Here is a 23,822-nt window from a genome sequence, read left to right as displayed (position 1 = left end):
TGTCCTTATAGAAAGAGGAAGAGACTTCAAGAATGTGTGTTCATAGAAATAAAGACAGAAGAGCAGAGGGTGGCTATCCAGAAATCAAGGGGAGTCCTCAGAAGAAACCAGCCTTGTTGGTATCTTGATCTTGGACTTCCAGCCTCTGAAACTATGGGAAAATTAATTAATTATTTAAGCCTTCAAGTCTGTGGTATTTTGCTATGTTGGTCCTCGTATACTAATACATACACATTTTACTATGTGGGAAAATGAAGGCACAGAGAGGTTGAGCGACTGGCCCAAGGTCACACGGCTAGAAAATGACAGATTAGGATTCACACGTGGGGAGTGTGATTATGGAATCAATGCTGTTAATCACCATGCTGTGCTGCTTCTCATGAAGATAGAACTTCCCAGTATTGGGGCCTGGCTGGTATGACCATATACTGCCTCTGGCATTTTTCCTCCCCTTATTTTCTGTACCCAGCTCTCTGCGTTCTAGTGTATAATACTCATGGACTGTTCACCTTGGGCTATACTGTGTAGGAATGATGCATCTGCAGAATCCTTTACTCTTGTCATGGTTGGCAGTTTGCTCTGGCTTGAGCAATTTCATGGCTCAGAATGAGTAGGGTCAGCAAACACTGTTAACATTTTTCTTGTCATGAATTAACTTTTCAAATAACAGCAAAACTCAGCTTCATTTTTTTCCCCAACTTTAGTCTCATCGATTCAGTTGAAGAATGCTTTTGTAGTCTGTTCTTGACTGTCATCTTTCGGAAAAGATTTTTTTTTTTTTTTTTTTTTTGGTGAAAGAACAGGGAGAAGGAAAGAGGAGAGAAGAGCAGTTGTTTGAGTTAAAGTGACCATGTTAACACCTATGATTGGTCTGATGAATTGAGCACTTTTTAATTACTTAAATATGTTTAGTATGTTACATGTTTTAAAATAGTCTTTAAAATGTAGTAGTGTTTTTTTGGTAAACAGTTAAGCTTCAGCATACCCGAAGAAATGATACAGATGTAAAAATGCAATACAATGACCATTGAGGGTGAGTAAGTGTGGGAAGCCTTCCTGAAAATGCAGATGCAGAATGGATTATACTGTATACATATCTACATTGGGGTTGACATGGGAAATTATAAAAAGTTTATTTCTGAGCTCATGAAACATTTCCTACAAATTTACAATTGTGTCAGTTGTATAGGAAAACAAAACTTACAATGAATACATGGACTCTTTTCCTGATCCTCCTTTTAATGAGGTAATTAAGTGAAGAACAGACAATGTGTATGTGGCCATGTGCCTTTCATATAGTGTAATTTAATGCAGATACATGGGCACACATGAAAAGAATAAAATTAGATTCTATTGATTTTATATTTTCCTTAATTTTATATGACTGAGAGAGTTATATGACAAGTATTGTTTAATTTCTGAAACCACGTTACCATCACTTTAGTTATTATGATTCAGGCCTGAGCATATGCATCATTTCCAAGTGAAGTTTGTTCCAGCTCATGGATCAACCCATTATCTGCTCTGCTTGCATGACTCTTACCAGGATAAGAAGAAACAGGAGATTGCACTGAGCTTTACTCTTAACTGTGAAAATAAACATAAACTGCCTTTGGAACAATTTATGCAGTTTTTCTCCATCATGAAACCAATTTGTTATCTATTTCTGCATATCAGTAAAAATGTGTTCCATATTCAAAATAAAATATTTCTCTTTATATATTACTTTATTCAATACCTGAAGGTGCACTCCTCAACTTATGGCACTAATATTGGTTGCTGTGGCAATGTTTTCAGAAGTTTATGATTTGTGGAAAGTGTACTAGAGAATGACATGAATTATTAATTAATTATTTTTTAAGTATGTTTTTTCTCCTATTAATGGTAAAAATAAAGAAATGTAAATTATGAGGAAAAGAGATTATTTTAATATACAGTAGAGATTTTTTCTTTCCCATTAGAGATCAGTGGCTTTGTAGTTTTTTTTTTTTTTTTTTTTTTTAGTAAACTTCCTACTTTTAAAAGACTCTAGAATTGGTACAAGCTGAAAAAATATTTATTGCATTTTCTTCATAGTTGAAATTTACTTTTAAGAATTCCCTTTAGGTTTCAAAGAATTAAATGACATTTAAATTTATTTATTGCAAAACTTCAGTACCATTATGCCAACTTATGTATGACGCTTTTCTTCTTGAACCATATACCTTTACTACTTACTGCCAGAAATGCTAAATACGGGCTTATTGGCAAAACTAACCATAAATATGGAGGTTTTGCTGTGAGCGCTCCAGTAAGCAGTTTTAGTGTGTCATTATCCAGCATATTCAACAAGAAAGGTGAGGTGGAACCCTTATTTCAAAGAAAATTATCTGCTGTTGTTTATGTTAGAAACAGCGTATTCTATTGGCTCCTAGAAAGTAGGCATCTGGCTTGTGAATGCCCGGTATCTACTCTCCATTCTGATAACAGCATCCAGATTTTGCTTTGGGAATTGTGATGGTTAATATCTAGTGGCAACTTGATTGGATTGAAGGATACAAAGTATCCTTCAATATGTGTCTTTGAGGGTGTTGCCAAAGCATATTAACATTTGAGTCAGTGGATTGGGAGAAGCAGACCCTATATCTGGGTGGACACCATCTAACCAGCTGCCAGCGCAGCTAGAATGGAATTAGCAGACTTGCTGAATTTTCTGGCTTCATCTTTCTCCTGTGCTGGATGCTTCCTGCCCTTGAATATCAGACTCCAAGTTCTTCAGCTTTTGGACTCTTGGACCTACACCAGTGATTTGCCAGGGGCTCTCAGACCTGTGGCCACAGACTACAGGCTGCACTCTCAGCTTCCTTACTCTTGAGGTTTTGGGACTTGGACTAGCTTCCTTGCCTCTCAGCTTGTAGATGGCCTGTTGTGGAACTTCATCTTGTGACTGTGTGAATGAATGCTCCTTAGTAAACTCCCCTTCAAGTATACAACTATCCTATTAGTTCCGTCCCTCTAGAGAACCCTGAGTAATACAGGAATCTACACCTCATTGAATGCAGTTTTGGGGGCAGAAAGGTTTGATACCTTTTCTTACTGGTGATAAGGGTCTCATCCGACCGCTCCTGTTACAAAAGGCAGGTTAACAAGAGAAAAGCATAACAAATTTATTTAATCAAGTTTTATGTGACCTGGGAGTCTTATGAAATGAAGACCCAAAGACCCAGGGAAAACTCTATTTTTATGCTTAGGATTGATGAAGAATGGACACTCCCCCATCACTCTGTTACTATTAGATCATTCCCTTTTGTGAATACCTGTGTGTTCATTCTTCTTGGCCTTTCTGTGGTATTGCTTCCTCTTGGGTATGCTGCAGGACTCCCCCGCTGGAATGAGGCTCTTTAGGGAAGGATGGAGAAGGGGGAGGGTGACCTTTCTGGGTTTTATGGCCTGTTTTGGAGGAAAGGAGTTGCCTTGGGGAAAACAAATTTTGTTTTCTATGACTTGCTTCAGGGGAGATAGAGGGATAAGAGACAGAAGGATAGCAGAAAGTCAGAACAAGGGCTTTGTTTCTGAGGCTGTTTTTGAGGCCTTCCCAGTTTCCCAGTGTACTACAGTGCCATACTTCTGTGTGATTTTCTGAAGCCCAACACAGTCTTGGAGGGACTTTGAGTCAAGTTGTCCTGACTTCCTTTATCCAGGAGGTGGGTTCCTGAGCTACATCAGGAAAATATGAGTCCTACTTCAGAAAGCCATCCTCTCACAGGTAGTGAACATTGCAAAATTTAAAATGTGAGTGGGCATGCAGCTTTCCTGCCATGTGAAGCAAGCAGTATAAGCGAATTAGAGAGAGGAACTGGAGTGCTCTGTCATGTTAAAATTCCCTGGTTCAGTTGTTGAGAGCTAGCTTCTTTCTTGTGTATCCTGCAGTTTAATTATTCAACAGTTCCTTTGATTCCACAAAATACATTTTTTCTTTTTTCTGAGCTAGTTTGAGTTGAATTTCTGTCACAACCAAAGTGATCTCTATGTCAATTAAAGATTTTTTCTGTGTTCACATTCACAAATCCTCCCTCCCTCCCTCCCTCCCTTCCTTCCTTCCTCTTTTTTTCCTTCCTTCCTTCCTTCCTTCCTTCCTTCCTTCCTTCCCTCTCTGTCTCTCTCTTTCTTTCTTCTTTCTTTCTTTCTTTCTTTCTCTTTCTTTCTTTCTTTCTTTCTTTCTTTCTTTCTTTCTTTCTTTCTTTCTTTCTTTCTTTTTCTTTCTTTCCTTCTTTCTTTTTCTTTCTTTCCTTCTTTCTTTTCCTTCCTTCCTTCCTTCCTTCCTTCCTTCCTTCCTTCCTTCCTTCCTTCCTTCCTTCCTTCCTTCCTTTCTTTTCTTTCTCTCTCTCTCTCTCTCTCTCTCTCTCTCTCTCTCTTTCGACAGGATCTGGCTCTGTCACTCAGGCTGGAGTGCAGTGGCACGATCTCAGTTCACTGCCACCTCCACCTCAGACTCCCCAGTAGCTGGATGCTACAGGCACATGCCTGCACGCCTGGCTAATTTTTGTATTTTTTTGTAGACAGGGTTTCACCATGTTGCCCAGGCTGGTCTTGAAATCGTGAGCTCAAGCAATCCTTCAGTCTTGGCCTCTCAAAGTGCTGGGATTACAGGCATGAACCACCTTGCCTGGCCATATTAATAAATTATTTCAATAATTATAAACAGAGTATAGGTATAATTTTGTTTTCTGCCTTTTTGAAGTAACGTGATTTTTTCCCCTAAACTTTTTCTTCATATTTGTCATAAAAAGTCTGTATAATATATTAATAGTGTCATAGTTTCCCACTCCACCCATGTTACTAGTAAATACTTGGGATTTCCAAGCAGAAGAGGGATGTTGACAAGGTCCAAGAATAAACAGAATGGTGCTTCTGCTGAAACTATGTTATTAGGTAATAAATTAATAATAATCAGACAAGCACCCCCTTTTTATTAGTTTTTTGAACTAATTTAACTAAAAAGCTGTCACCCCCTTTTTATTATTATTATTTTTTAAACAATAACAGAATTTTGTGCATTTTTAGTAGTATTCTGTGGGTTAATTTCTAACAGCTGGATTATTGAGAAAAGATGAAACTATTTAATGAACATACATTTTAGAATTCAAATAAAATTGAACACAAATGTAAACTCTGCCAGTCACTACTTAAGTGGCATTAATTAAACAATTGTTTGCTTCTTGGTCAAAATGAGGATAGCTTGTCTTCAGACTTCGTCATAAAAATGAAAAGATGGTATGTAGATTTTGAAAAGTGTATTTATCAAGAAAGACTGCTGATTATTCTTTGTTTCTACAAGTATTTTTCATAGAACCAGACATTGCTTGTCTGATTATTATTGATTTATTACTTAAGAACATATTTCCAGCAGAAGCACCATTCTGTTTATTCTTGGACCTTGTCAACATCCCTCTTCTGCTTTGAAATCCTTTCTTTGGTGGTGATTACCTTCAATCTTGGTCTTTAGAAGAGCTACTCCATCGCTCTTCCACGGGCTCTTCCTTCATTCACTAGCATTCCTCATGGGGACAGCAACTTATCTCTGTGTCTCTTCATGACTGGGAACTTGCCTTTGTAGTAACAGTGATTGTTAGGTATTAGGCATGATCTGTGTGTGTGTGTGTGTGTGTGTGTGTGTGTGTGTGTGTGTGTGCGCGCATGCATTTTCAATGAATGATTTACTAGGTAAAACATTTTAATGATATAGATCTATATAAGGTTACATGGGTATGGGATGCCAGGAAATTTTTCCATTCACTCTGTTTTCTTCCCAGTGAAAGAAATGGTTGGAAATCTGATGGCAGCAGAACTACATGAAGACTAAATAGCACAATAGCTGGTTACTTGCTTAGAACCTGATGATAAATTTGTGATGTGTACTAATATAACCAATTGTTCTAAATTTAGAATGTCATTACTTAAGTGATTTTAAAAGTGATTATGGGTGGATTGCCACAAAGTCATAGGTTAACATTTTTAGAGACAACTAGGTATTTCTGATAATTTTCCTAATCATACAGTTGAATTGTAATTATATAGCTTGTATTTATTTGCAGGTAGCATTAAAACTTCATATAATTTACGTTTCATATATGGACCTCATTCTTCCTTTTCATTGTGGGTTCAGAGAACTCAGTCTAATGCATTTGATCTCATGTGCCTCCTGTTAAGACTGTCTGCTTGTTAAAATGAAAATTTAATTTTTATTATGTTTGTATGTGTTTTGAAGCAAATTAAAATTATAGTAGTTAGAATTGTGGATTTGATTTGCATTTTCTGAAAGGAAAGGAAACTATTGAGTTTAAAAATGTGATTTGATTTGAACAAACTATGCTAATTAAATTTATTTTTGAGGACACTATTAGCAGAAAAAATATAAATTGGTGCAATTTTCCATTGCCTCATTTTGTATTTCAGGAGTATAATTCAATATTTTAAAATAAAGCATTAACAAAATTTCAAGTGACTTATTTGTGTTTTAAAAGTTTACTTTATAAAAGATTAGTTAGGAAATAGTTTCTTCCCGAGTTTACTTGTAACCATGGGAACAAATATATGTAAGTATTATCACTTGATAACTGGCTCAACAACAATGAAATTAGCATCACAAACTCAGACTTATTCAAATTTGTTGTAACTACTATAAAGCCTGTAGGTAGAAATTTATTGAAGGTTAATAATTTACTTTAAAAATTAAGATTACAAACAGGATTGAAATTAACCTGTAGCAAGCATTACGTTTTCAAAATAGTTGTAATTTTACTGTTAGGAGTTTAAAGTCTTGCTAAGCATTTATCATTAAGGCTTCTAGAGAAGGAAGTAAAAAGAAGGGTTAGTGGTACTGAAACCTACTATTTTTGAGAAAACATAGGTTTGCGAAAAGATCACGGTACTTTAGTCTGTCTTCAGCATAATTTAGGACCAACGGTGACGAATAAGTCCATTAATACCAAATGAGAAAAAAGGGGGATTTTTGTTTGTTTTATTGGATAAACATGGTAACCATAGTATGGTGTCTATCTAGGATTTATCAGTTAATTATATTTGAAGGGCACTTTGGTCAGTAGCTAGGATATGTTTCTGAGGAATTAAGGGAAACCAGGGATGCATAACAGAACCACGAAGAGGGGAAAATACTTTGGAAAGGAAATGACTGACCCTGGAAATTATTAGGACATCCTGCCCAGGATGTCATTACTAAATCTGTGTTCCATTATTTTTATAAAAAGATATCATCTATACACACCAGAGGACAATGGTAAGTAGACATAATTGGGCTGTGAACATTTCATATCACGTTAGCCCAGTACTTTTAATTAGAGTTTCAGTTTAATTATAGTATAATTCTAAACTAGTTGCAGGCACTGACTGATGAGGGAGTGCAGAGATTTTATTTAGGACATGTTGGTTCTTCATATCAAGGGATAACCATGATTGGGTGCAAAATGACATTGAATGCATTGTGTAATGTCTGTGATCTGAGATTAGGGAAATGTGTGAGTTCCTTTAGTCACATTAGAGTTCCATTACTATGTTTTGTACCTTCCCTTGTTCACCTTCTGAATACATAAGTCAGGTTCAATATTACTACACTTAACCTATGCAAATTTATAATATCAGAGGGAGAAGAAGATGAAAAGGAAATGAAAAATCAAAATTAATATTATTTTTCAGTTAAATTATTTTTATAAGAAACGTGCTGCTTTTTGCTTTTAAACACAAAGTAGCAGATGTAAATGAATTAATAGGATAAAGCAAGTTGCTAGAAAAAAAATACCTCTCATAGGAAGTAAAATCAGAATTATGTTATTGAATTAAATTATTTTAATAAAAGTCATGCTGCCTTTTTGCTTTTAAACATTTGGAGTGGTGGAAACAAGATATAAATGAATTTGTTGGATAAAAAATGTTGTAGAAAAAATATGACTTTTGTTGGCCTTGATAATGTAATAAGGTACTACTTTGCTCAAACTTTTGAAAATAAATAGATAAATTGCTGGGCCTGGTGTTGGTGGCATTACTACACTGTTGAGCACTTATGTCTAAATATTTAAGAGACATTCAGATTGGTATAATTTTATTTCATTAAGAATCATGCAGCTAAGGAAGGTAGCCCTTAGTTGGCCCAGCTAAGAAAAAAGGACAATGTTGATGCATCAAGTGGTTTTATGAGCAGGATACCACCTGGTTCCGTGCTCTGACTTCATTTGTTGTTGTCTGGAATAATGAGAACTCTTCATTGGCTTAATGCCTTTGCTTGTAAGAGACAGATGCTATCTGATCCCTCCTGTCAGAAGAATTCCCAGAATAAGCCATTCAACCAAGAACAATTAGTGTCTTGTTGATTGCAAACAGTAGAAGAGGGAATTCTCTGTATTTCCTAGCACCTTGCTTTTTTGGTTGGTGTGTGTTCATCAGTAGCAGAAACTGTTCACTGACCAACGAACTGAAGTGGCACACGGGTGGCTTTTGAGGCACTTTTCTGTGATTTGGCTGTTATTACTTTGACTTAACTGCTCACTATCTAAGATGTCCACATTGCTACTTTACTTTTAGCCTTTCCATTGAGTCTGTTTCTTAAAGTGTGTTTCTATTCACCTCTTCTGGTGTATACATTTTATTTTAAACAGGTCTCAGTTTCTTGTCCTGCTTTTCTTTCTCCACCTCCTTTTCCTCCCATGTCTCATGACCACATCTCATTCACAGGCAGGGTTTTCTTTAAGGCCGCTCCCATTTCAGAGTAGCTTAAGCAATACATTGTGACTAAGAACAAATATATTACAGTGCCATATGAACTATGAGAAAATGTAAACAGAGACAACTCTGAGATATATTTCCAAATTCACTGTAGGCTTGGGGGGATATTACAGCCCTGTCTATTTCACTTGTACTTCACGTCTTAAAAGATCTGGGGAATGTTTTCCAACATCATTCAGCACAGTTCTAGGTCTCATTAGGGCCAGCAGAGTCAGTGTTCTTGTTTGAACTGCTAGGGGCAAGTCCTAAAAACAAACGACAAAAAAGAAACAGTGTAAATTGCTAATTTGTGTTACTGCCTGAAATCCATGCAAGCAGGATTCATTCATTAGTTCTTATTTATTTGTTTTTGGGTTAGCATATTTGGTTAGAACAAAATTCAGTTCTGAGAAGAAAATGTACAGTGGCCAAACAGTTCATTTTAGAACCCCCCTTCATTTAGTTAGCAAGCCTTTATAGTGTGCTTGTTTTCTGCAAAATGCTATCTATATAGTCCTGGAAAAGATAAAATAACTCTAAGACCCAGTTCTTTGAAGTATGTAAGTCTTGTTGGATACTCTTAAAATGTATATTCATGAAAATTCTTGGTAGAGGATGAAGACTACCTATCAACAAGTTAACAATATTATAATTATAATATTTTAAATCAGAATATCTCCAAGGCAACTGAGGAATGATACTGAATCAGGTCAAGAAAGAGGGAGGTAGATTTATAACTGGAGGAGAAAAAGATGTGGAAGGGATTCTTAATGAATTAGGAGGTATTGATACCACAATCTCTGCAATACAGTGTTACAGTATTGCATGGGGAAACAGACATCATTATAATAGGAAAATAATCAATTAGTTGGTCACTTAAAGAGTGAGTTTCCATTCATTTATCTCATCTTAGTTCATCATCTCAAAATCTGCATTGGTTAGTCTCTTGGGGAGTTTTGCAAATTGTAAACATCCATCAATGTAAAGCAATTAAAATGCAGAGGATTTGGTATGCAACATTGCAAATACGAAAAAAAATATAAAATTTCATATTCTAAATCTTGGCAATGAGGTAGGGTAAGTGGCCAGTTAACAGTTGAACCTAAATAATTGGCTATGTATTTCATGTTAACAGCTGAATAAAATTAAATACTTTGTATGAATGAAGAAAATACATTTTCAAAATTCCTTCAAAAGATAAGGGGTAATTTGAGCTTTTATTTTTTTTTCTCTCTGAAATGAGAATTGAAAATGCAAACCTGTTTGGCTCTTTATGGGTCTTACAGCTTGTTCTCTGGGCTGTAATATGTATAAAAGTAGAGGACTGTCCAGGGTATGGTGTGTGTATCACTCTAGTAGTGGGGTTAAGTTATGTTGGTAAGAGCGTGACAGAGAATGACTTAGGGAAGAGGGGTTATAGCACTGAGTAATGAGAAATGAATCTGGAGAAGCAGTGAAAGTATTTTTAGTGGCTTGAATAGTACAGTGGAAGATTTTAGGTTTTGTTCCCTGTGATGTATGAAGACTCAGAGTGGGCCTTGGCCGTGGGTGACTGATGTGGTATTGGAAGCATTCTGATAAAATGGACAGAACACTGGACTGGAAGTCATGAACCCTGGGTTTTGTAGCCCTGGCTTCACATCCAACTATGTATGTGAACTTGTGGAAGTTAATTCACCTTTTTGAGCCTTAGCTTTTCATCAGGAAAATGAGGGTGTTAAACTGCTCTGTAAGATGCTTTACCTGTTGTGTGAGGTTATTCTGTTAATTCAGTACTGAGAAGAAACTGAAGGTGTGTGGGTGAGCTAGGGACTAACTAATTCATATGTGAGGGAATAAGGACATGAGCTGGAACCACATCTAAAATTGAGGAGGAATGGATAGAGCAGGGAGATATTGTGGAGGTGGAAATGGTAGTTTGTTAGGGTGAATGTTGATAAAGAAGAGAGAGTCACAAATAACTTTAAATTTATGAGCCTAGGGGTTTGGGAGGACAAAAGTAACACTAGGGAGTTTAAGAACACTTGCTTATTGTTGGGGGAAGAAGAGCTCAGGTTTTCACATGTCCAAGTTTAGTTGACATGTGAGTGAGATGTCCTGCAGGCATCTGGAAGAACAAGTGTGAAAGGGGAATGAGAGAGGTCAGGCCTGGTGATGACTCCTGGGTTTCAGCCACAGTCAGGCTGTCATTAGAACAGAAAGCGAATGAGATCAATGAGCTCACTGAGGAAGGAATCAGAAAAAAGAATATTGGCATAAGGTGTGGTATTGGAGTGGTAGTGGGGGCAACGCTTTCGTGTAATTCAGAGCCAACATGTGTGAAGTTGGAAGTCAAGGGCAAACAGAGAAATGGGAAAGGCAAAGGGTATCTGAGAGGTTGAGAAAGCCACTGAGTTTGGTTATGAGATATAGTAAGTGGATTCTGGGCAACTGCCTTGAGGTTTGAGCTATTTCTTGAATATTGAAGTGAAATAAATAATTTTGTGGAGGAAATGAAGATTATAAGAATGGAGTCCTTATTTTAACCAAAAACCAGAAGTTAGACATTCTAGCAAGTAGGAAAATAGTGTTAAGTAAAATTCAAGAAACTTAATTTGTTTGCTGTGAGAAAAGAAAAGTTTTTCTCCCCTTTTAATTCTGCTTTCAACGAGCAATTAACTATCCCCTCTAATTATTTCTCTTTCACATCCTACCTATACTGCTTTACCATCTATCCAAGTGAAGCATCTCTCTTAGGAAGGCAGAGAGAGAAAACCTATGTGTGAAACCTCCTCCTTAATACTCCTATTGCGATAAAAAATGTACCCCTTCCCAACCTGTTTACTGCAAAGAGGCCCTGTGCCAGCTTGGTGTCATCACCACCGTCTGAAAACACTGTGTGTGAATTAAGATGGATTTTGTTACAGTGGAATTTGGACATTGACTGGGATTGAGTCAACATGGAATTTTATAACTACGTTTAGTTCATACAGGCTTATAGCAAGATTCACAGTGATCTGCATGAGGATGGCCAAAATTACTGGGTTCACCTCCCCCTAATTTTTAGTGTCACAGTCATTTCAGAAATCAAATGCAGTTTTTTTTTTTTTTTTCCTTCTGAGACATTGAATTAGTTGCAATAACTTTGTACCAGAATCATACAGTTTTATTGATGCTGGGGAAGTAAAGCCCTAGTGAACTGGGCCATTGAACACACTATAAACACTGTGGCAGGACAAGAAGTTTTCTGGGCTAGTCATTAAGCACCCTTTTTTCAACTAGAACAATACCAGCTACAGTCTAGTAGAGTCAGTGTTTGCTGAGGCTTTATTCCAGCTTCAAATCTATTGCCCTGCCTGCTGAGAACATTTGGCTTACTTTGTAGCTCTCTAGGGAGGAGTGGGAGCCTGGGTGCACTGGGTGAGGAAGACTCAGCCAGCTGGATGGCTAAGGTGAAGTTGGTATGGAGCTGATTGCTCAACTCACCTGTGAGTCCAGGAAGAGGAAGTACTATAAGGAACTTTGTATCTTAGGAATTTTATTTTCTAGCAATATATCTTTTTTTTTTTTTTTTTTTTTTTTTTTTTACAGTGTAGTGGAGGAAGTTTATTTACGGATGTGGGGAGAACATGGTAAAGGCCCCTGGGCTGGGCAGCAAGGGGGCAATCAGTGGAGATTGAAAACAGATTCTCCAAGCCAGGCCCAGGGAAAAGGGCTCAGGAACCAGCAGGAGTGGGGCGGAGGGGCAAAGCTGACCTGAACCTAGAGAAGAGAGAACATGGCCAAGAATTATCCAGGTAGAAGAAACAGAGGAATCTAAAGGGGGTGTATGTCCAACCCCAAGGGTACCCCAAAGGCACAGTGGCAATGAGGCTTTCTCTGGCCTAGTCCTCCAGCAAATTCCATCACTGCTGAGGGACTGGGCACCATTTCAGCCATTCTCAGAGGCAGGCCGCCCAGGCCACGCATGCTGGCCACAGGCTCTTGACCTTGACTGCCCTCTGCTTCTGGGCCTGGCGGTCTCCTCACTCAGGCTCCCTCAGCACAGCAACCAGCTCTCTCTGTTCTCTGTGTAGAGCCTGCCAGGCCTGCTGCCGGGCCTGGACCTGTAGCTGCAGCTCCTCCACCTGCCTCCGCCCTGCCAGGACGGCATCTGCCAGCTGCTGGTTCTCAGCCTCCTGTTTCTGCACGTGGCGCCGCAGGGTGTCCCGTTGCTGCAGGAAGTAGGGTGCCATGACGCTGTGCAGATCCTTCTCTGGGATCCCGCTGGGGCGCCAGGCCGGCTCTTTGCGGTCTTTGCCTTCTTCTACAATTTTATCCAAGGCATTCAAGACAGCTTCCAGGTTCCCCTCCTCTTTGATGTCAGAGATTTCCTCCCGGATAGAAGTCTGCAACTGAGCTATAAACTTGTCATAGATTCGCTGTGTGATGTCAGGCTGCAACTGGTAGAAGCGCTTATAGCAGTCAGTGAATCTCTGGTAGCTGCCGGCGGCGACCAGCTTCTGAAGAAAAGTGTCCACCATGGTGTCGAGGAGCTTCACCCTCGAAATGGTAGTGCCGGGTGGCACAGACTGTGGAGACGACCCCTCATGCCTTTTTTCCTCACAGCCGCCGCCTAGATTGGCGCTACTTGCTTCGGCCATGTTGAAGTTGTCTAGCAATATATCTTAACCTACATCTGGAGACGCTTCTTTATTGGCCTGTAAATTAGCAAAACTTTAATGTTGTCTTACCAATTTTATTTTTGTATCCATAATACTGCTTTTCTCTGATATGGGCAAGTGAAAAGGAAAGTAACTGAAAATGTTCTGCTGATTAGCAAACACCCAAGGCATGGTCATCTATACTTTTGCTAAAAAACAAACAGAAAACCCCCAAAACTCACATGTATTTGAAATCATCTCTTTCTGAGAGTGGCAGAGTATCATACAAATCCAAAATGGCCTCTGTCCGTGGTCTTGTTTTGTAACATTGTTTTGTTTGCATTTGTCAGCATGATGGTCATGTTAGGGTTACCTGAATATCTGTATTGCACTCTCCAGTGTGGAGAGAAGACCAAAGAAGGTTAGAGCAGTTCCAGAACTAGCACATCAATTAAAAGTGCCAAGCAGTACTTGAGGTGTGGTCAGCTGCAACCCTTTGCAGCCACCAATACTTAGGCACGGTGATGGGTCCAGAACGAATCCAGTGAGAAAGCAAAAAAGGAAGATCTCATGTATTTGCTGGTATTCTATCAGAAAACAAGAGTTAGGAAGGAGCATGTAAGTAAGGCATGAAGGAGTCCATGAGCCGTAAGCAAAATCACATCAATTTTTAACTCTTTGATCTTTGTTCTACTTTTTTCCCCCACTGAATGGTAGATATCAGAACGCTGTCTCCAAAGATTGCCTGAATTAATTAATTCCCAAGTAGGCAAGAATACCACACCCTCTCTTTCAATGAGTTTAAATGACGTTCCACACATTTGCCCTAAGTAAGGTGATACTTAAATTGTATCTTTACACTTACTGTGCAGTTCCTATCCTAAGCCTCTTCATTTTGGTGGCAGTAGCAATGGCATATGGAGAATGATGGCTGGAGGAGGAGTTGTTAAATTATCCCCAAATGCCTCAGAATTGAACACTGTTTCTTCTTTCTGTCCTATGAAAAACGATGGCTTTTTATTATGATCTTTTTAAAATTAGGCTGGTTTTTTACTAATGAAAAAAATTGTCAGTGTTTAAATTGTATATTTGAACATTTTCTCTCTACATTTTTAAAAATCACAAATATCAGCTACATGTTACACAGTTTTTCATTTCTTAGTCTTTTTGAATGAACTAAGTAGTCGTCTTTTCTTTGGTGCTTTTAAATACTATTAGTTGAAACATGGAGGTTATTCTTCTTGAAGTTTAGCTTTTGAACTTAATTTATAGGGTACAGAAAAGAAATTGCAGCTTTGTGGTAAATGTTGAATGCAACCATGAAAACAATGTTACCTTTCTTCAAGATCTCTTGCCTAGCTATAATACATCTGCTAGTTACTAAGTGTAACTGTGTATATTTTCTTTAATAGACTTTGTTGGCTTCCCGAAATGGAAAAATTAGCTTGCTTTATTTACCATAAATTTGTTACTTTTTCTAAAATTTAGTTCAGGGTAATTTCACATCAAACTGGGTAAACATTTTTATCCTTCTTGGCTTTCATGATTGCTCTGACTTCTTCATAAAATTTGGAAATCACGTTTTAACTTTTTATTGCCTCTTTATTAAGTGCTTGGAAAACACATGGAAGCCCTTTTATTTTACAAACTGTGGTAACATCGTAGTAAGATTTTATTCTTTTTCACTCTCAAGATTGATTTTTTCTTTTAGAAAAGCAATTTAGAAAGTACCCATACTTGCTGAAATTAGTCATCATCTAGATCTTAATATCACATATCCTAAGTTCCCCACTAATTATTTGCAGATTTCCAGGACTTAAATATGTGCTGAACCTGAAAACTATGAATGTGTTTGCTGAATCAAACCAAAGTGAAATTGTTTTCTTGACTATGAATGAGACTAAATAATTTTAAAACACTACTCAGCCACTGTAAAAAGAGTGTTGAAATAAAACTAAATATATATATGGTATACACTTACTGAACTAAGCCTGCTTTATTAAAATGACTTTATGATTCTCCAGTGTATTGTTTATACATATTCTTTCTAAAGATTCATGCTTAGTTGATAATTCATACTGCTTACATATTTTTGGATTGGTTGACCTCAGACAACAAGGATGGTTTCTAGCACACAAGACATTCTGAACATATCATGAGCAAGATGCTACCCAAGATGTTTTCTTTGTTTTCTTAAATATTTAACCAACAAATAAAAAGAATATATATTCAAGGTACTAATATGATGATTTGATATACATATACATGTCTAATGATTACCACAGTCAAATCAATTAACATATCTGTCTTCATCCAGAGTTACCATTTGTGTATGTGTCCCAAGATATTGTTGAGGGTCTGATTATATGACTCCAGTGAAAATGATGGAGATAGGCTCTTGATATGAGGGGAAAAGCGCTGTAAACACAAAGACTACCTCAAGGGGTGAGGGTGTAGTTCTTGGGCAGCAGAAGTAAATCTGTACTGTGAATGTCCTCTTTGGGGAATTACAGAATGACATGATGACTTACCTATAATGGGAAACTTGTTTTGGTAAGATATCCTTTCTAAATGTTTTTTAAGAAAAAAAATTCTAAGTGCTGAGTTTGAAGACTTAGTAGAATGTTATCGATAGAAGGATTTTAGTGTCAGTATTAAATACTGCACAAATACTTGACACTGAACATCATGTATAATGGATATGGCCATATATTGTCTTTTTAAAGGAAGTGTCGTCTGTTTTTTTCTCCAAAATAAACTTAACATATTTTTCTCATTAGTGAAATGATGGCTCTCAAATAAACATCCCAGCCCAGTCCTGTGTGCTTCAGCCCAGCCTGTGCTTCAGGTTTATTTAAGACCATAACCCACAGTGATGCCCAGGAGTACCTCAATCTCAGCATACTTAAAAGCAGTTGTATTATTTGTGCCCAAGATTATTTCTTATGAAAATTGCAGAGTTTTAGTTACCTAAGCCTGAAACTTGCTGGTTGACCTTGGTTCTTCCTACCTTCCTTACATCAAATCTTGCACTGTCTCTTTAAATTCTCTCATACCTGCGCCTCCTGCATTTTCCAGTACTGCTGTAGTTAAGATCTTCAGAGTGTCATTCCTAGACGGTGGCAGTAGTCTCCTGTCTTCCGCTTTGGTTGCACAAATAACCTCCTCTAACCAATCTATCTTTCACTGTTCTCTCAAAGTGATCTATCTGAAATAAAAATCTAATCATGGGAGTCTTGTCTTAAATGTTCACTGCCTCCCTATTGCCAATAGAAAGTAGCTTTACCTCTTAAATATTTTCTATGTGCAAGGCACTCTTTAAAAATATTATATTGTATAATCTTCACAGCAACTAAATAAGGTACTTACCTTTATTATCACCATTTTACACATGAGGAAACAAATACAGAGAAAATAAGTACCTGGCCCAAGGTCACATAGCTGATAATAACAGGGCCAGGATTTGGCCCAAGCAGTCTGATGGTAGATGCCCTGTGTGTAAACACTGTGTAATGATGCTTCTAATTTCTTAGCTTCCCATAAAGGCAGGGTTTGAAATTCAAAAGTGGACCAAGAGAGGATGGGCCCATTTTATATCATCCTATACCAATGAATGTGGCCTACCTTGCCATGTTGTGTAAAGGAGATTGTTTCACATTTTATGGTATAAACTTAATGCTGAAAGGCAGTAGTTCTTATCTCCTGAGTTGGTACAAGTACTAATGGTTCTTAAGCTATTTATTACATTGTATGGCTTCAGTTTCAGTTGAGACATTGGGTGTTTTTAGATGTATTCGCAACACTCATACGTGATCTTTTCCTTTTAGCAGCATCTTTTCCTGCCCTTATGTTGTTGACAGTTTGGGGCATACGTTTTGCTGCAGAGAAAAAGATAATGACAGTGAGCATTGGTATGAAGTTATTTCCCTTCTTGCTTCTGCCTGAGGCAGTTGTGAGTTTTCAGTTGCAGAAGTTCAAAAAACTTATATTTTGATGAACAGAGCCATTGAAAACTTTATTTCTTGAAGTTAAGTTTGATTTGAGAAAAGGAGTATACAGATACTTATATAGCCTTATTTTGCCAACTCCTTGCCATTTATTCAGTCCACAGATTGTTCTAAGCATTTATTTTATTTTCTGAGGTCATTGTTTTTTCTCCTAGGATCAGGTGAGTTAGGAAGATCATTTTTTTTTCCATTGAAGAATGTAGTGTTTTCTAGGACACAGTTCAAACTCTTGTGAATGTCTTAAGTCAGTTTCTAATGTTTCTTTCATATGAGAACCCTTCTTCTATTTGATGACAGCTATCATGTCCCATGATGTCACCTCTGCTTTAAATAGCCATTCATGTTTCTCTTACAACATGACTTTCAGGTTTTTTTTTTTTTTTTTTTTTTTTTCCCCACCATCCTGCTCTCCCTTTGAATTAGGAGACTCAAGGGTATAATTGAATATGGTTTAGTGTTACCTAGCAAAACACTGGCAGTGATCTTGCAAATAATTTAGTTATCAGTCCCTACACCTTGTTTTATTATTTCTTGAGCCTAAGACAGTGGTTATTGCATGATGATCTGTGGCCCTCTTAGGTTAAATGGAAAGGAGTGATTCATGATCAGACTAAAAATTCAGATTGTACAAAATATGTCAGGTTTTGTTTTTGTTTTACTTTGTCTTTAATGTTTGTTTTCTACTTTGTATTATAGAAATTGATGCTCATTCTAGAATGAAAACAACGGAGTTTCAAAAATGTAGCTTTTTAACACAGTAGTAGCTTTACAAGATAGGTTTTGTATGCTGATGAGCAGGAGATTCTGGTTATCTGAGTCTTGAGAACATTTGTTCAGGCATTTTGTACTCTGAGAGGCTAAGATCATGGAAATTAAGAGTTTTGAAAGTTCTCGAGTTCTCTAAAGGATCCTTGAAAAATAACTGGGAGGTGAGTCATTTAATATTTCTGAACATCTGATTTCTGATCATAAAAATGAATTAGGAAAATTACCACTTAGCATCCATTATAGTAAACATTGATTTGGAAGAGTCATCATTGGATATTAAATTGGAGGTAGTAGAAATTTGACAGAGAGCAGGATATTTGCATGGTCTTAAAGCACCTCCCTACAGACATTTTATTAATTGCAAGCCAAAAGAAATGGTAACCATATAGTGGAAAAACTGAGTGTCAAAATTAATATCACTGAGGGGAGGCAGACAGATATCATGTGCCTTCAGGTAGGATGCTGTAAGAACACAAAACCACTTTTGTAGCATTCCGACAAAATGCATTACCTGAATCTCATCATGAGGAAATATCAGACAAATCCAAATAGAGAAATTGTCTAAAAAAATGCCTGGCCTATATTCTTGAAGATGGCAGTATCATGAAACACAACAAAGGCTGAAGAACTGTTTTGCATTAAAGGAGATTTAGAGATGTGAGTTGCAACTAAATGCCATTCAGGATCCTGGGTTGAATCCTAGACTGGAAATTATACTTAAGAAGGACATTATTGAGAAAATTGGCTGTTGAATATGGACTGTGAATTATATCAGGTGTCTGAAAAATTTTAAAATAAAATAACAAATAAATATTTTAGAATTTGCAGGAAATACTGTTGTCTCATGCAACAACTACTCAGTTCTGCTGTTGTTCACACTGTTGCCACAAATAATGCAGTAAAGAAGGGGCATGATTTTGTCCCAGTAAAACTGAATAGATAAAATCAGGTGGCAGACTAGATTTGCTTCACAGGTTTACCAAACTCTGGATTGTATAATTGTAGTGTATGAATGTTAACTTTTCTTAATTTGATATCAATATTGTGATTATGTAAGAGAATATTGTTACAGTTTGGAAATACATATTTTTGAATTATTGGGAGTTAAAGAGCAAGTTGTATGCAACCACTCTCAAGTTGTTTTGAAAATATGTAGAATTATATGTAATAAATGGTAAATAGATGTAAAGATGGGAAATACATAATAGAAGATGTTGAAAATTGGTGAACTTGGGTAAGGGATATTCAGGAATTCTTTGTGTTATTCTTGCAACTTTTCTGTAAGTTTGAAATTATTGCAAAATAAAAAGATAACAAATTCAGGGAGTTCCCTAAACTAAATGAGGGGGGTGTCAAAAATTCAGGGAGTTCCTTAAACTACATGGGGGGGGTGTCAAAAAACAAAACAAACAAGCAACACACAAGTGCACACACCCACGTGCCGCATTTAGCTCGGGTGCACCCACCTGTGACATCACGAACCATGTGAATAAACAAAAGCAGCACAACCAGGCTTCTGCGGCACTGTTCAAATAAAACACAGAGTTCATGAGGAGAAAACCTCAGAGAAACAAAGAACAGATTAGAAGCAAAAGTTCAGCAGAATCACCTGATTTCACTTGGCTTTATCCTCTCTGGAGGGAAGAAGCAGCCTTGGAGAGACGGCAAGGTGTGGCTGTGTTGCTGTCAACTTCTACTTTGCCCTATTGAACTGTCTCCTTCATCTCCCCATTCTCCAGCCTCTCCTCCTCCCCCTCTCTTATCCTCTCTCTCTCTCTTTTGTTCCTGCAACTGCCTTTTTTCAGTCTTCTTATTTCTTTGGCTATGTTTTATCACCTGCTCATAAGCTGGCACACAGACTTATTTGCTTCTGCTATGTTCTTGTTATACATTAGCTCAGTTAAAATAATTGAAGAGAAACCATAATCGGCATGACGATATTCAACTCATTTGAAACCCAGCCGGAAATACAGTATGAAAATACCCAGTGTTAACCTCATACACACTCCACATATACCTGTTGGGCCACTAGTTTGTGATTAAAAATAAAAAGGAATGTATTTTATCAGTGAGTCCATTTGCCTGGTCCATTTCACAGCCAGGACACATTCTCTTTATTGATTGACCTGCTTTTGTTGTGGGTTTTTTTTTAAAGGTTGTTTTGTATCTAGTGAATGCATTTCTGATTTAAATTTTTCATTACTTTATAATTGCTTTCCTTTAAGACTTCTCTTTTCTCCTCGGTAATATCCCTGTCCATCTCTATTGCCCCAAACTCTTCCTGGAAAGTTTCTATCCTTATTAGATTTTTTTCTGGAACAGGATTGTTTAGCCTTTTATTCTCATCTTCCCTAATAGCTAGAATCTTCTGCCTATTCACTTTCCCCCCATTCATTTCCTGCCTCAGTTTCTACTTCCAAATGTCTTGAAAAGTAAAATTTTATTTTGTCGACTAAATGCAAAAAGAATCTCACAGTACTTATATCAGAAAACTGGATGCCCTGTAAAATACCTTGACATGTGGCATATTTATAACAGTGGTTGGGAAAATGTTGAATATATATATTTTCTGACTGTTTTCAACTATTGGCCATGACTGTCATTTACTCCCAGGAATATTAAATTCTTTTAAAGCCCAGAGAACATTGTTGCGTAAAATTTACTTTTAAATTATATCTTTCAGTGATATTTATTGAAGGCATTATCATATATTCTAAGAATATTTTGATTCTCTAACTTATAGAAGGCAACCTAGCTCTTAATGTAATGTGATTTTAACGTTCCTTGTCTGGTTTATTTTTGGTTTGGTGACTCACTCTCTCCTTTAAAAAAAAAAAAAGAAAGAAAAGAAAAAGAAAGAAAGAAAGAAAGAAAAATTCACTTCATGGTTAAATGCAGTGAAAATGTGTACTATAGTTTCTTTTTCTTTCTTTCTTTTTAACTGTAGATGTTAAGCTGTATATCACAGACTTGTAATAGTTTACAGGGAAGGCTTCTTAGCCATAAAAAAAAGAGATATATTGTTTCTTCATCTAGATAATGCCTCATTGAACCTGTAAAATCTGTATGTTAAGACTTACTTAAAAGAAAAATTCTGCACAATATTGATTTCTTTTTTTGTCTTCCCTCTTCTGAAATCGAAAAAAGCTGCAGGCAGGTATTAACTGAAACATTCTCTAACTTTCAACACCAAGTTCTCTTACTTGAACTTAAGTGTTTTTGAAAGACGACAGAAGTGCTGTAGTAAAGCAGAGACTCTGTTAGAGACCTAAAGTGAAAGGCACTAGGTTATTATGAATAGTTTTGTGAACTTACATTGGATGGATTTTAACATGACTACCTTTTTTTTTTTTTTTAAAAAAAAAAAAGCTCATTAGAGGTTAAGAAAACAATTTCATAGAAAAAGTCAAAGCTCAAACAACACTTCATAATTAGCATTCAGGATGCAAAAACACTTGAGAATTCTAGAAAACCTTAGAACATTCCAATAAACTCATATATATATCTATATATATATTTATGAATATATGTATTCATATGTGTATATATATTTATGAAAACTGAGACCCAAGGATGAATAGCTAATTGTTTTAATGGGGTCTGAAATAAACTATGAGTTCCCCTTCCCCAACTACAAGTTATATAAGATGGTTAGTTTGTTATTCTGCTTAGGAATAACAGGATGTATAATGTTTTCATTGTTGTCAGTTTGTTGTTTTGTTAGTTGTTGAAGTATGTATTATACTAGTTTTCTATGGCTGCTGCAACAAATTGCAACAAAGTTAGTAGCTTAAAGCAACACAAATTTATTCTGTTACATTTCTGGAGCTCAGAAGTCAGGTGAGTCTCACTGAGCCCATAAGAAGGTCTGCAGGGCTAGGTTCCTTCTGGAGTCTCTAGGGGAAGATTCATTTCCTTGCCTTTTCTGGTTTCTAGAAGTCACCTGTCTTTCTTGGCTCATGACCCTTTTTCTCTCTCTTTAAAGCCCACACCGTCATCTCTTTTCTTTTCTGCCCCCCTCTTCCACATTTAAAAACACTTGTGATTGTATTGTGTCCACCTTGGTAATCCAGGACACTCTCCCCATCTCAACGTTAGCTGATTGTCAACCTTAATTCCCCTTTGCCATATAACCTAACTTATTCAAAGTCCCAGTGATTAGGATATAGATACTTGTGTGTGGGGGGCATTATTCAGCCTACCACAAGTCTAATCTAAATATTCACATTAAAATAAAAATATGACTTGAAGCAGCCAAAGTCTTATTTGTTTGGAGGCATAGGTATCAAGTTAACTTGATCGTTTTGCTCTTCTGTTTCTTCTCCTATCCTCAACACTCTTGCTAGAATATCTCTTTAAAGCTACTCCAGGGTGTTAGTAAATAACAATAATATAGGAAATGGCCAGCATTTTGTTTCATTGGATTTGAAATGGATCTCTGTGTTGGAATATATATTATTTTGGAGGTATTTTTAGGTTATTGGAAGCTGAGTGCATCAAGCACGCTCTCTTTGTGTGCATTCTTACTTTATTAATTTGTAACAGCAGCTTCCCTTGGCATACATCTACAGCTAAGTACACAAGATAACCTTTTGTTTCTTGATAGATGGCTTAATATATGCTTTCTAGCTAGATAAAATAAATGGAGGAAAGCACTTCCTTATAGTAGTCATTTCTGTTTCTTCAAGGTTAGATACTGGTTTGTTTTTGCTCATCTGGCCATGGATATAGTGATCTTTTTTTTTCCTACAAATGTGAAGAGTACATTTATCATTGCTATCAACTAAATACTTTGTTTCAAAAAGTTGTGAGATTTCTTTATCGGTGGGAACTTCTGTGGAAAAGAAACTTACCCTATGTTGGTGAAACAGAATACACTAAGTTTTTTTTTTTTTGAAAAGGTGTTTAATGTGCATATTGAATTTCCCTGGCTTGGGGCAGTGTTTTCATTTGGTACAGAGATTTCAGGAAATTATTTCTGGTTGAAATAGAAACATTGGAATTTGTCAAAGGGTTAGAGAAATCTCTGACTAAAGCAAAGTGCCAAATACTAGTTAGGTTAGACTTAATTTAGGAGAAAATAAAACAGAACCAATAGAATTTTGCTTCTTGGGTGGGTGGACATGTATAAAAATGAATTACCAACAAGGAGGCAAACTTTGGGTGCTGTCCACAGAAGTCATGGAATTGCTGGAGGTTTTGGTGGGAAATTCTTTTTTGCTAATCTATTTTAGAAAAAGTTTTCTACTCATGAAAATTTATATCAAAGATAATATTTAACAGTAGTATAAACTTGAGAACAGAAAAAAAAAATCAGTCTAAACAGAGGCAAGTTGCTTGAAAATAAACATGACTGGTAAGAAATGTTATTGTATTGTATTTTCAGACTCTTAAATGAAGGCCCTAATAAACTTCCATTGAAGAGTTTAGTTAACTAAATACTTGAAATTCAAGATTTGTGTGATGCTGCCAGACTGAAATTTTGTCTAAGATTGTGTGTGTATATGCGTACATGTTTAGTAACATATGCATATCAGCCTGTTAATATTCCTACAAAATGTAAGCCTCAAATTAGTTTGTATTGATGGCTCAATCAGCAGTTGAAGTGTTGCCCTCTCCATCGTCAACTAAGATTTCTCTAATCAGAATAGTCTTTATTTATTTATTTGAT

The 23,822-nt window shown here is 36.7% G+C and overlaps 2 protein-coding genes across 28 annotated transcripts in view; one reads left to right on the top strand and one right to left on the bottom strand.

The window, feature by feature from the left end:
- Positions 1 to 23,822, top strand: part of PTPRK (protein tyrosine phosphatase receptor type K) — a 565,022-nt gene that overhangs the window by 29,391 nt on the left and 511,809 nt on the right. For 14 of the 26 annotated variants that reach the window (XM_005551788.5, XM_074037019.1, XM_065543370.2 and 11 more), the window contains exon 1: positions 19,670 to 19,820. The exons of the other annotated variants lie outside the window; for them this stretch is intronic. In XM_005551788.5, coding sequence (XP_005551845.2) covers positions 19,700 to 19,820 — 121 coding nt within the window. In that variant the 5' untranslated portion in view covers positions 19,670 to 19,699. Of the gene's footprint in view, positions 1 to 19,669; positions 19,821 to 23,822 lie in introns of those variants that run through there. 26 annotated transcript variants of the gene reach the window in all.
- On the bottom strand, positions 12,288 to 13,385 carry LOC102139622 (polyamine-modulated factor 1). Of its 2 annotated transcripts, XM_065543369.2 has the most exons (2): positions 13,009 to 13,379; positions 12,641 to 12,947 (listed from the first exon to the last, which is right to left on the bottom strand). In XM_065543369.2, exons 1-2 carry the CDS (start codon positions 13,374 to 13,376, stop codon positions 12,773 to 12,775), a joined length of 543 nt encoding a protein of 180 aa, XP_065399441.1. In that variant the 5' UTR covers positions 13,377 to 13,379; the 3' UTR covers positions 12,641 to 12,772. The 2 variants fall into 2 exon arrangements, with proteins under 2 accessions (XP_045246300.2, XP_065399441.1); XM_045390365.3 differs by having other exon boundaries at positions 12,288 to 13,385.

Source organism: Macaca fascicularis, chromosome 4 (genome assembly GCF_037993035.2).
Source record: "Macaca fascicularis isolate 582-1 chromosome 4, T2T-MFA8v1.1".
Classification (NCBI taxonomy): Eukaryota; Metazoa; Chordata; class Mammalia; order Primates; family Cercopithecidae; genus Macaca; species Macaca fascicularis.
The sequence above is the reverse complement of the archived record's forward strand: the minus strand, read 5'-3'. Positions and strand labels throughout refer to the sequence as shown.